Genomic DNA, 13,509 nt, shown 5'->3' on the forward strand with positions numbered 1-13,509 from the left:
ATCATTGGTACCGTCAGTTTCAAGTCCGATAATAAGGCCCATTTAAGGTATCCTTATCAAGCTCTCTTCAGCCAATATTCGACGAATATTGGCTGAAGAGAGCTTGATAAGGATACCTTAAACGGGACTTATTATCGGGCTTGAAACTGACGGTACCAATGATCTGTCTCAACTAACAACTTTCTGTACACAATATATAAATACGCTCTTACATTTTGGATTTTCCTTTTAATTGAGCACTCTGCTGGAATTCTTTTTCCAAAAAAAGCTAATCATATATATATATATATATATATATAACCTTGAATGTTTTATGGAAGTTTATATATATATATATATATATATATATATATATATATATATATACATATATATATATATATATTTCATAATTTTTTGTGAGGTATGAAGTTTATGAAATTATAAAGGGAAGACATGTTTTGATATTCATGATTAAATGGGGAAAAAACTGGATTAATGTTTCAAGTTTATGGAAGCATAAAAGAATGTTGCTGTCATTTTCGCTCTTGATCTCAAAAAATGAATCCAAATGAAAACGTTAAAAATACTGGAAATTTTTATCTTTGGGTTACGTTCATTACAACTTACTAGAAATTTTGAAATCATTTATGTAAATCTTCCTAACTGTATTTCAAAGACAGAAGAACATCGTCTCAATTGGCATAAACATCAAACACAACTGATTTCAATATCTCTATATAAATAAAATGAACTCATTTTCCCCCTCCGACTTTGACCTTAATAGGATTAAAAATCATGACATTACATGCAAATGTAATGTGTACTTCGCTTTGTTTTCATTTACCCCCCCCCCAACCACACACGCCTCTAAAAGCCAGAGAAACGCCGGGTACCCTCCGCTAGTATATAAATAAATCAGAAACTGAAAAGAATGAAAATAAAAATTCAGTTTCTAATCCTTACTATATTAAAGAATATTTTTTAAATCAGGATTTTATTAGATGTATTTTTTGTTTGTAATTTTCTGGAAATATTTGTTGATTTTTACGTGAAAAACTTTGTCTTAGACTTGAATTTATTTTTTTAATTTTTTCTACACTATAAATTTAAATTATTTGACAAATTGAAAAAAGATTAATGTATATAGTTGAGTAATGGTTAATTTTAGGTTGGTGGAAAAACAATATAGTTTTATCACATATGCTAATTTATATATGATTTCTGGATTAATTCATTGATATATATATAGCCATGTTATATATCATTTTCAAGCGCGTCTTTCGCTCTATCGAATCGTGTTATTTGTTACTGTTCTCAATCTCTTCAGTTTTTGCAGGCTTTTCATTGATTAAATGCGTGCCGCATGAATTGAACGATAATTTAAAAAATCGTAATTTTGAGGTGTCTTCTATGCTTCTTCTCTGCCACACAAAAATGGCCTATTTCTTGCGTGGATTGTGACATGTGATGAGAAGTGAATCCTTTACAACAACTGCCGACATTTGGAACAGTGTACGGATGCCGGAGAAGTTCCACAACACTCCCAGAATCCAAAATTGCACCAAAAAAAGGTTATGGTGATTGTTTGGTGGTCTGCAGCCGGTCTCATCCATCACAGTTTCTTGAATCCAGGCGAAATGATAATGGTGGAGAAATACTGCTGACAAATTGATGAAAAGCGCCAGAAGCTCCAACGTAGGTGCTCGAGATTGGTAAATATGAAGGGACAAATTCTCCTCCATGACAACACTCGCCTGCATGTTGCTCAAACAACCCTGCAGAAGCTGAAAAAATTGAGCTATAAAACTGCCTCATCCACCATATTCACCGACCCTCTTGCCCACCGATTATTACTTTTTCAAGCATCTTGACAACTTCCTGTGCAAAACATGCTTCATAAGCCGAGATGATGCTGAATCGGCCTTCAATGACTTCATTGCGTCCAGATCTTCGTATTTCTTATGCTAATGAGATAAATAAACTTGTTTCTCGTTATCAAAAATGTGTTGATTCTAATGGTTCTTATTCTGATTAATAAAGTTTATTATGAAAGTAGTTATGATCTTTTGAAGTTGAACATCAAAAAATTACATTATTTTTTCACCAACCTAAAATATACACAGCCTTGGATGTTTTTTTACTTTAATATAGCTTTTCTTTAGATATCTGTAATCATAACTCGCTGCACTGATGATTCCCAGAAGGATGAAACACTAGTGTAAGTATTAAAAAATTGTTATATAGTGTTATCATTGAAGTTCTCACTAGGGTTATCATAGAGGGGCACCAAATTGACGTTTGGTGTATAACATAAAAGAATTCCGTGTGCGTATGATCGTCTAGTTTCATATGCGGTTGTGTGAGTTCATCTCTAATTTTTCATATGCTTTTGTGTGTGTGTTACATGCATTTTCTTCGACATATCTTACTTCATGTGTCGTCGATGTGATCCATCTGGAATTCATCTTCTGTTGAGCGGGAGATTGGTACCTGTTAGACGAAGATTTATCACTCCAAGACGATGAATGGGTTTTATAGTTTTTTATTTACCTCCCAGATGTCGACACAGAATATGGAAGTAAATCTTGCTTGCTTTGAATACGTCAGCATCCCCCACTCCCAGTGAAGGGGAGGGAACAGCTATTAAGCCGTCCGTCTTCTTCAAAGCCCAAATCCAGTCTCTCAGATCTAGCCAACCTGACCACGTCACTCATACGTAATCTGGTCAGCTGACCCTCGGTTCTGGTAAACGTGTCTACACTCCATGTTTACTCACCTCTCTCTCTCTCTCTCTCAATCCATTCTCTAACAAAATAATCATATACTCCTTACTACTCCTTTCCCTGGCATGCTAATATAAAACCCTCTACTCCTGCTCTTCCAGGCAGATACTGCCCAGGAGGAACACTGGTTTCAGTATGTTATTTTATGCAATGCCAACATTTTCTTATCCCACACAGAACCTCACATCTTGATGTTAGATAGCGCAAGCTCTCTACTCCTGCTACTATGGACAGATACAGCCTAGTCAGACACTATTGAACTGTGAGTTTTTTTCATGTGGATTTTCACATAAGATTTCTGTGCAAAAGCAGCACCACACATTTCACAAGAAAAAGGTTTTTCGTTTGTGTGTCTCCTCGTGTGTTTTTTCAACGTGGAATTTTCAGAAAATGACGCGTCACAGATTTGGCAAGAATATGGCCTCTCCCCGGAGTGTATCCTCCTGTGAGCTTTCAGTGTTGAATTCTGTGAAAATCTAGAACCACAAACTTCACAACAAAATGGCTTCTCACCAGTGTGTGTTCGAATGTGTGTTTCGAGGTGAGAATTTGTCGAAAATGCAGAATTGCACAATGTGCAGGCGTATGGACGAAATCCTGTGTGTTTTCGCATGTGGGTGTCCAGATGTGAGTTTTGTGCAAATTCTGACCCACAAATGTCACAGGAGTATGGTTTCTCTCCTGTGTGAGTTCGTATGTGTTTTTTCAGGCTGGAATTTTCTGTGTATGCTGACCCGCAAATGTCACATGAGTATGGTTTCTCTTTTGTATGAGTCCGCATGTGGCTTTTCAAGTTGGAATTCTTTGAGAAAGAACATCCACATATTTTACAGCGATATGGTTTCTCTCCTGTGTGTGTTCTCATGTGAAATTTCAACGTTGATTTCTGTGAGAATGATGACTCGCACACTTCACAACGATATGGTTTCTCGCCAGTGTGTATGCGCATATGTGCTTCCAGGTGCGAGTTTTGTGAAAATGCAGTGCTACAAACTTGGCAGACGTGCGGTTTTGCACCAGTGTGTATAAACATGTGTGTTTTCAGGTGAGAGTTCTGGGCAAACGACAAATCACAGACTTTGCAGATGTGAGGTTTCTGTCCTGTGTGTATATACATATGGGTTTTCAAATGTGAATTCTGTGAAAATGCAGATCTACAAACTTTGCAGATATAAGGTTTTTCTCCTGTGTGCACACGCATATGCGTCTCCAAATGTGAGTTTTGTGCAAAAGAAAACCCGCAGACTTGACAAGAGTATGGTTTCTCACCTGTGTGTGTTTTCAGGTGTGTTTTTAGGTGAGAAATCCGTGAGAATGCAGATGGACAAACTTGACAAGAATATCGTTTCTCATTTGCATTTGTCTGCGTTTGTTTCGACATAGGAGACATCGAAGTAAATGAAGCTGAAGATAATGGATCTGCAGTTAGTAACTCCATCTTTGCTGAAAATTGAGTGAAAATTTCATCGATTGTCGAAACTCGTGCACTTCTGTAGTTAAAACATGTAAAGAAAAAATATCAGCAAAAACTACATATAAAGAAAGCTTAGTATTTTGCGGTCTGGCTTCTCACCAGTGTGTTTGAATGTGCGTTTCAAGGTGAGAATTGGTGAAAAATGCAGAATTGCACAATGTGCAAGCATATGGACGAAATTCTGTGTGTTTTTTGCAAGTGGGTGATCCCCTGGTGCAATCAAGTGGCTGCTGGCAGATGCTAGCTATCGTCTGGACATTTTATAGAAAGAAATTGTAAATGCAATCTAATACTAGTCACTTAATTAGGATACTGAGCACTTTTTGATGATGATTTCATATCATGGTAAATTTTCTCTTATAAAATAATATAATAAAATATTAATGTTGTTTTTTACCGGGCAGGGTGACATTTAAACATACTTACTTTATCTAGAATATTGAGCACTTTTTACATTTGTTTGCGCATAGACAACTCCATACATTTTCATGTATATCAAGTACATAGCAAGCATACCCGGTGAACCAAGTGCAAGTTAAATACAAACGATTGCACTGAAAGGGACGGCTAGAATCCTGAAAAGATCTCTTGGTTAGACTCACTAAAATAGGGGTTAATGTCAGACATCTGGTTGGATGTCCCATCCCCTAGAAGAAAAAGGTTAAGAAAAATTTCATAAATCAATCTAATAATTACATTTGTTTTGTCCAAGTCGATATTGGAGAAAATGAAGCTAGAAATTTGGTGCATGAATATAATGGATCTGCTATTGGTAACTCAATCTTTGCTGAAAACTGGGTGAAACTTTCATCGATTGTCAAAACTCATGTTTCTGTAGTTAAAATCTGTAAAGAAAACGATATATCATCAATAAAAACTACATATAAAGAAAGGTTTGTATTCATACAGTATAAACACTGTGCTTTCATCTGAGCAATTTATGGAAAGCAATTGTAAATGCTTATACTAGTCACTTAATTATAACACTTTTTTGTAAGAAACATTAACTATTGAACTCTATTTATTTTTTTTTGCATGTGGATTTTTATATAATACTAGCAGAGCTACCAGGCATTGCCCAGGGCCATATAAAACAAATACAAGAAACGAAGTTGTGTTTGAACACATCTGCTTTTTCTATAATAATTTTTGATGATGATTTCATATCATTCTCTTTTTCAGAAAAATCTGAATAAATTTCTCTCATAAAATCGAAAAACAAAACATATTGATGTTAGTTTTCCCATGCAATATAGCATTGAAAGATACTTGCTCTATCAAAGATATTGAAAACTTTTTGCAATTGTTTCAGCATAGGTAACTCCATCATTGAAAAATCATACTTTCTGTTTAATAAATCAATCTAAAAATTAAAAAAAAAAAAACTTTCTCGACCATCAGTTACCATGACAAACTTCACTCTACCTGAGAGCTCATTATTCAAGATTCTCTGCTTAACATTCTTAGGCAACACGAGTTGTAACAAATAGATTGAGGACACTGCCAAAGCTGTTGTAAAGAAGGTTGGCTCTTTCTACTATGCTAGAAAATTACTTGCACCGAGACATTGAGCATTTTGCAAAGTTTGGCCTGGTGTATCTATGTGTTTGATATAACCTCAGTAGAAGTTTTCAGAAATCAATCAACCCTTTATCGTGGGCTAACATGATTTTTATGTGAGATACATAGATATGCGAATATTCCATTAAAGTTCTCTTCTACCTCTCAAACACTGAGTTAGTAAAGAATTTTCCTCTTTCCAATTAATCATTGTATCATGTTATACTGTATCTTTCTTTTTGGTCTCTTCGTCTTACTCCAGGACAATCATTCATCTAGTCTAGTGGAATATCTGGCTTCATGTTGCTATTTGAGGAAACATCATTTGGAGGTGTACCATTCATTGTAAAAGCCAGTGCGGACTAGCATTACTGAGATCTTATTTGGGCTGCAAATAATGTGATTTTATATTTGTTCAGGGTTTACTTCAAGGAAAAAGTACCTTTATGCCAGGTTGTCCTGACAAACCCCTGTACAGACAGACATTATACACTCTAGGATAGTGTCTAGTAGGCATTCATGTTCTCTACTGTAGGTATTTTTTTGTGTTTTTAGTTGTGTGCAAGCGACTTTATAAGTCACTCCGTCTGTCCGTAACACTTTTGTGCTTGGCCTTTTTGGTATTTTTGGTAATAGATGCTGTTCTTAGCTTTATAAGCTTTTCTTGGCCTTTTGGCCAAGATCAAAGTGTAGTATCTGTTCAGGCAGATGCTGCAAGCTAGGACTAGCTATGACTAGCAAAGACCAGATGTGGGGGCAACCCCACATGCCTGACCTTTAACCAGCTCCCATTTCCCACCTCTCGGGAGCTGGTCCCCTTTTTCCCTTCCCCCTCCCTTCACTCCTCACATTAAAAATCGGCCTTGTGCCTAATTTGCTTGGTGGGGGAGCAAATAAATACCATCTGTTCCGGCAGATACTGCAAGTGAAGACCATATGTGGGGGCAGCCTCACATATAAGACCTTGGTCAATGTAGGGGCAACCCTTCATACCAATTGTCACTATCCAGCTCCCCTACTCCCTGCGGAGTTGGTCCTCATTTCCCCTTCACTCCTCACATTAAAAATCGGCCATGTGCCTAATTTGCTTGGTGGGGGAGCAAATAAATATCCTTTTCTTGGCCTTTTGGCGAAGATCAAAGTGTAGTATCTGTCTTACTACATGCTGTACTTATGTTTGTAACTTTGTGATATAAAGTGGGGGATCACCTTTCTGTATTAATTTAATGTAAAATGATCACCCACTTTACAACCAGTCAGTCTCAAAGCCATTCAAATCATTCTCCAGATCATTCAAGTTGTTTTTGAAGGATTCCAGTTATTTTTTAAGCATTCAAGTCATTCTTAAGGTCATTCAATTCATCCTTAAGTTCATTAAAGTCATTCTAAGTCATTTACTTTTTATTTATTTAAGTCATTTCAGCCCATTTTTTGGTCATTTTAGTTTATCTTTAAGAATTTCAAGTCAATCCTACATTCACGCATTCATTACATGAGAGCACGCGACTAATGGATATCGGCCTTTTTTGTATTAGGGTTATTAAGATATTGAGCATTTTGGCACCTTCTGGCATTTTCCGTAAACAGCCCGGATGATTCTGACAAAAGCACAGTCCTTATACTGCATAAGTACCTACTGAATAAAAGATATAATGTTAATAAAAAAATATAGATTTTGATATTTTCATGTGTGTTTTCCAGTCTACAGATTTGAAAAAGTAGTTAAAATTCAAATATATAACAAATAAATGTTACCAAAGGCAAGATAAGTTACTGTTCTATGTGCATTAATGGCAGAAAAGTGATAGGGAGACATAGTTTTAAAAGCCGGTTTATCATAATTATTTTTGTAGATTTCTGATTACTTTTTGATTGTAATTGAAAGATTAAAGCCTAAAGTTAATTTTCAAAAAGAAAAAATATTTGTGCACGTGAAATGAAAAGTTATGATGAAAAATGTTTTCACGAAACTCGAAATTCGGAAGCTAACAAGTTCTGCTAAATTTTGAAGTTAAATAAATTCATTGTAAAAATGCCTTCAAGATAAATATTAGCTTTCTGGGTCTCTTTCAAGGATAATTTGTAAAGTAAAGTTTGTACAAAAAATAGCTTAATTTTAGCCCCCAAAAGCAAGACATCCTTGCTTTACACAATGAAAACAAACGAAAGTCTTGTACATGGGTTCTACAAGGAAGGGAGTGCAAAAACAAATGGTTTTCCTTTTCCCCCAGCAATGCATCTGTACATTCCTATCATGAACGTTTGTATAATTTTTACCATTTTTAATTTAATTATTTTTCAACGTCCCTGCTTTTAAATTTAAAAAAAAATTTTATTCAAGATTATATACAAATTTTGTTAAGCTGAAGATAACACGTTTATTCATGCAAGGAAAATATTAAAATCTTACATGAAAAAATTATGTCAAAAATGTAATCTAAAAAAGAAAAGGAAATATTGTTTGCAATAAATTTTCTGTGTGTGAAAAAATTAAATAAACAATGCTTAATTAAGTGATAATATCGCTGGTTCAAGAAATTAATTTTTCTTTGGGTTATATCGATTTCATTAATACAGATTTTAGGCGCTATTATAATTTTCTTGTAATAATTTTCCTCATGAATGACTTTCTCTTTATTTGCATATCTCCTTTCACGTGATTTGTCCGTTTGCTTTTTCTTTATTTTCTCATTTGTACACTTTTTTGATTTTATTAACATGCATTCCTGATCACTTGCTGCATTTATCATTGTAAAATTCAGTTAAATAAAGCTTTGGAAAAAGGTCTTTCTGCTTACATCTTCATTACAAGTTATTCAACTGAATTTTTTTTTTCAACCTAATTTTATCTCATGGATAAAATTATTCCACCGGACAGATTCGATATATCTTATGCAGATCATCAGGCTAGCAAATTTTGGAAACTATGGTACTAAAACTTTACTTACTATTTGTCTACCATTGAACATTTAAATCTAGACAAACTTGAAGTCCTTTCTGCTATTGTTGCTGATGTTATCGAAGGTTGTTTTGAGTTCGAACATGTGACCAAACTTAAAAAAATTTTTTTTTTTAATTACATTTTCACCCCAAACAAGGCTGAATTAAGTTCAACGTCAGAATTTTGATTGTCCATGCTCATGTTGTGAAAAAGAATGCTCAGCATTCTTTAGTGGAACTTGGAGGACGCACTCAGACTACATCAAGATCATCAGTCTCTTCGCCCATTCCTCATCGACTAGGGAAAGGTGTGCTACTCATCTACTCCCAGGGGCAGCAACAACTACTGGGGCACTATGTTGGGATTTGGGCAGCAAGATGTTGGTTCACGTTACACTTGAACTTCTGCATGTCAGTACAGTTAGGGAAGCAGGGACCTGGAATGGAATTCCAGAGTCTAGTGGTTCTGGGGGAAGAAACTACTGGAGTAGAAAGATCTTTTACATCTAGGGATCTCTACTGTGTGGGGGTGGGATTTAGCTGCCTGTCGGGTTTGTCAAGGGTGCCTACGTCGTGGGGGCACAAGTGTCTGTAGTTCGTCAGAGCATTCACCATTAAAATACTTGTAGAACAGGCAGAGGGATGCAATGTTTCGTTGATAGGACAGAGGCTGAAGCTTAGATGCCAGTTCAGGGCCTATCAGATTGGCGACTCTCTTTTGAACCTTGTCTAGGAGCGAGAGACTAGTAGCAGATGCACCAGCCCAAATGTGACAGCAATACTCCATACATGGGCGAATAGTGGCCTTACAGAGGTACAAGATACTTTCAGGTGTCAGTAGTTTTCTAGCACGGAAGAGAGATCCTACTAAAATCTGTTTATGACAAGACTCCCAACGTTATTCGTGCAAGATATCTACTTTCAACATGTCTACAATGTTGATAATTCTCATGTTACTAAAATAGTCTACAATGGGACAAGGAGTCCTTAGTTCAGTACCTTCAGGTTTGAATCATCTTGCCGCTGACTGTTGCTTCAAAGATGTTACTGCTACTACCTACAGGAATGAATCTATCTGTGATGCCTTTAAACGTGGCCTACAGTCTTGCATAATGTGTGCCAGACTACTCGAAAATGATACATTAGATCTCAAAGAGGTAGATCCATTTTCATGCAGAGTCATACGTCTTTCAAATTTACAAGCTGCCGCTGCTACTCCAACTCAAAATGATTCTACCAATGCTGTCATTGCTACTATGACTAAAAATGTACTCCCTGACTTCGTTGATTCTCGTATGGAGTTTCATTCTGTACTGTTTGCTGCCCTTCTTACAGCAGATGCTACAATTGTGGAAACGTCACCTTAAGGATGATCATTGGCATTGTCCTGCTTGCGATAAAATATGCTGAAATTGTAGCAAACTTGGTCATTTTTCTAAAGCTTGCTGTTCTACAAGACCAACACCTTCATGGTCTACTTCGTCTGCTATAGTAGCCCGTGCTAACAATGTTGATAATTCTCCTGTTACTAAAATGGTAAAACTAAAAGACAAAACAATTACCGCCTTTATAGACACAGGCAGCTCCAATAATTTTATTAGTGCTAATCTTATTAAAACGTTGAATCTGCCTACTAGGAAATGGATGCTGTAATTTCTATGGCATCATCTGCCCTTTCCCTCAAACAATTTGAATATTGCACCGATAATATTACATTCAACGGTTTCGATTATAAAGAGATTGACTTCACGATACTCCCTAATTCATGTTCGGATATTATAATCAGAATACTCTTTTTAAAAATGCACTGGAATATTACTATTTCTTTTGGCGGGTCGCAGGATAGTTTAAAAGTCTGTGCTGTTATTAAAATCAATTATGCTCTTGTTAAATTATTAAAATAATTTACCCACAATTGCAAACCCATTGCTATTAAGTCCCGCTATTACCATGCTAAAGATGCTCGGTTAATTGAAAAAGAAACTCTTAAATTACTTTGAGAATCATATAATTGGACCTTACATTAAATGTGTTTTTTTTCATATTGTTTGTGAAAAAAAATTTTTTTTTATTGTTACAATTTATGATGCTTTATTTTCACAAAAAAAAAGAAAAAAAATTAATTCTTTTTTTTTTTTTTACTACTGAAAACCATTTTGGTATTTTTTGTTTAAACAACAAAATAATAAATTTCCTCTAAGATGCAAGTAAAAAAAATAATGTGTTAATTATATTCGGTGATCATTATTTGATAAATACTGAAAATTTCATTAAAATTGGTAAATTTCATGATTTTTTGGTGAATTTTTAAGTAAAGGGAGGAGTCAAAATGTTTACTAATTTTGAGCATCGGCTATTCATTTTGCACGTACTTATCTTTTATCTAGCTGGGCAGGTTTTAGTGTTTTTATTTAATGTTTATTTGGCTCGAAAAACAACTAATGTCAAGCCATCATACACAAACACACACACACCAAAAAAAAAACGCCGCATAAACAAATACATTGCGACCATTTTTCCTTGTGCTTGTATACGGGTTGACATTAGTTTTTTTGTTTTTTTTTTCTTTTTTTTTAGTCAAGTAAGCATTTTACATTAAGTAAAAACACTAAAATCTTACCCAGCTAGGTAGAAGAGTAATTTATCTTGCCTTTGGTAACATTTATTTGTTATATTTTCTAATTTTTGACCAATTTTTCAAATCCCTTTGGATTTGTAAAACAAACCGGGTTTGTATTACTGTACACATAGATTCGAAAAAGTTGTCAAAAAACAAATATATAACAAATAAATGTTATCAAAGGCAAGATAAGTTACTTTTCTCCCAAACTGGATATATTTTTTGTGTTTTTATTCAATGTAACATGTTTATTCAGCTCGAAAAACATACAGTGTTTACTGATGTATTCGAAAATTCAAGATGGCGTCTCACACCCTCTTTAACACGGTAAGTATGGAAAAAGGTGTTATAAATAAAAAATCATACAAAATACTATTAAAAACCCGCCGAATATATGTCAATCTATGCCACGGTAACATATATTGAGCGAGTTTTTAACAGTATTTTATCCAGTTTTTTATTTACAACATCTTTTCCCACACTTACCGTGTTAAAGAGGGAGTCAGACGCCATCTTGAATGTTCCAATACATCGGTAAACACTGTATGTTTTTCGAGCTGAATAAATATGTTACATTGTTACACATTGAATAAAAACACAAAAAATATATCCAGTTTGGTAGAAAAGTAACTTATCTTGCCTTTGATAACATTTATTTGTTATATATTTGTTTTTTGACAACTTTTTCGAATCTATGTGTACAGTAATACAAACCCAACAAACCCATACTTTCAATTAAGTTTATCGGAATACCTTTAAATAATTTGTGTTTAAACAAATAATTGCTTAAAGAAGCTGTAAATAAACATGAAAAAATAAATAAATAAATAAATAACGAAAACAAAGGCCATCCAAAAAAAAAAAATTGTCTAATTTGTTTTAAAGCCATTCAATATGGCAGTCCATCATTTAAATCATAAATTTCACATTTAAATAGTAAAATAAAAAAATAAAAATTACCTGTGATTATCAAAGAAATCGGCATTATTACGAAAACGTTTCTTTTAAGCATTCACTCCTCTTTTCAATTTTCTGCAAACCCGAGTTTCCGGTCTCCATCTTGAATTTTTATAAAATCTCCCTTTTTTTTTTTCTAAAAAAAAACCCCAAATCTTTTTTAACTCATAAGTAACTCAAAAACAAATTGGTTATTTTCAATAAAACAGTCTCTTTTGGATTTCCGCTTTCTGTCAAACATTTCCGGTGTACAATGAGGAAAAATCCCGTTTGATTAATTCTTACGTAATTCCAGTTTAATTTCAAAACCATACATAAAAATAGAGACGGTTATCCGGTATATTTTTCGAGGCATTTAACTGTTGAATTACTTCTGCCGTTTTCTAGATGGTGATAGCTGGTTTGGCGTCCCCGACGAAACATCTTCCAACAGAAATTTTAAGTTAAATGGAGGAATTTATCACATTTAATTACAGATACATCTCTAGATGAAGACGAAGCAGAAGAAGAAGAAGAAGAAGAAGAAGAAGAAGTGGCTCACAAGGAGCTTTCACACAGATCATCAAAGATCTTTCCTTAAAAACAGCCTGTGGTGTTACCTGGAAGCTGAGTGACAACAAGTCTCTCCAGATTTCCAGTACGCTCCACCACCTGTTTCGATAGTATTTGCAAATAAATTTGCATTATCGCAACAGCTGCTTGCCATTGATTTCTTGTTGGCAATGGCTATTGGTCTTCACTGGAGTTTGAGTGGTAATAAGCCTCCCCAAGGACCCAATTCTCTTCGCATTTATCCAGCGGGGATCTGGTCAGTGCTCTCTCTTTTTTCTTTTTTTTGGGTTTTTTTTTTTTTTTTTTTTGAGGAGGAGGTCAGTGATGTTGTCATGGGGTGGGGATTCGGATGGGTTAGAGAACTTATAGATATGCTGCTTCAATGTTCTTGGTTCCATGTGTCGTTTCATGTTTTGCCTTTGCAGCAGATTGTCTGGTCCACGCTTGTTGCTCAAGTGTGTTCGTTTCCCCATTCAAGGATTTTCCTAAATATTTCAGCTGTTTTCATTATTGTTGTTTGTCGTATTTTTCAAGTCATTCCTCTGATTCCAATTTCTCCCATTCTTTTTTCAAAGTTTTTCGGGATTGTTCCTAGTGCTCCTACTATTATAGGTATTATTTTGATTTTCCATCATATTATT

General features: G+C 34.8%; 1 protein-coding gene and 1 pseudogene across 1 annotated transcript; one reads left to right on the top strand and one right to left on the bottom strand.

The window, feature by feature from the left end:
* Positions 1-1,056: 1,056 nt before the first annotated feature.
* LOC145269717 (uncharacterized) lies at positions 1,057-12,786 on the bottom strand. Its single transcript, XM_080125439.1, has 2 exons — positions 12,320-12,786; positions 1,057-5,084 (listed from the first exon to the last, which is right to left on the bottom strand). Exon 2 carries the CDS (start codon positions 4,201-4,203, stop codon positions 3,007-3,009), a length of 1,197 nt encoding a protein of 398 aa, XP_079981565.1. The 5' UTR covers positions 4,204-5,084; positions 12,320-12,786; the 3' UTR covers positions 1,057-3,006.
* On the top strand, positions 6,456-6,619 carry LOC145269943 (U2 spliceosomal RNA; annotated as a pseudogene).
* Positions 12,787-13,509: the final 723 nt, after the last annotated feature.

This window comes from Euprymna scolopes, chromosome 45 (assembly GCF_053919585.1).
Source record: "Euprymna scolopes isolate OS-2025 chromosome 45, ASM5391958v1, whole genome shotgun sequence".
NCBI classification, from domain to species: domain Eukaryota; kingdom Metazoa; phylum Mollusca; class Cephalopoda; order Sepiida; family Sepiolidae; genus Euprymna; species Euprymna scolopes.

What these genes read in the sequence shown, in the direction of transcription:
- LOC145269717 (XM_080125439.1), bottom strand. Translation starts at nt 4,203, where the DNA reads ATGGAGTTACTAACTGCAGATCCATTATCTTCAGCTTCATTTACTTCG.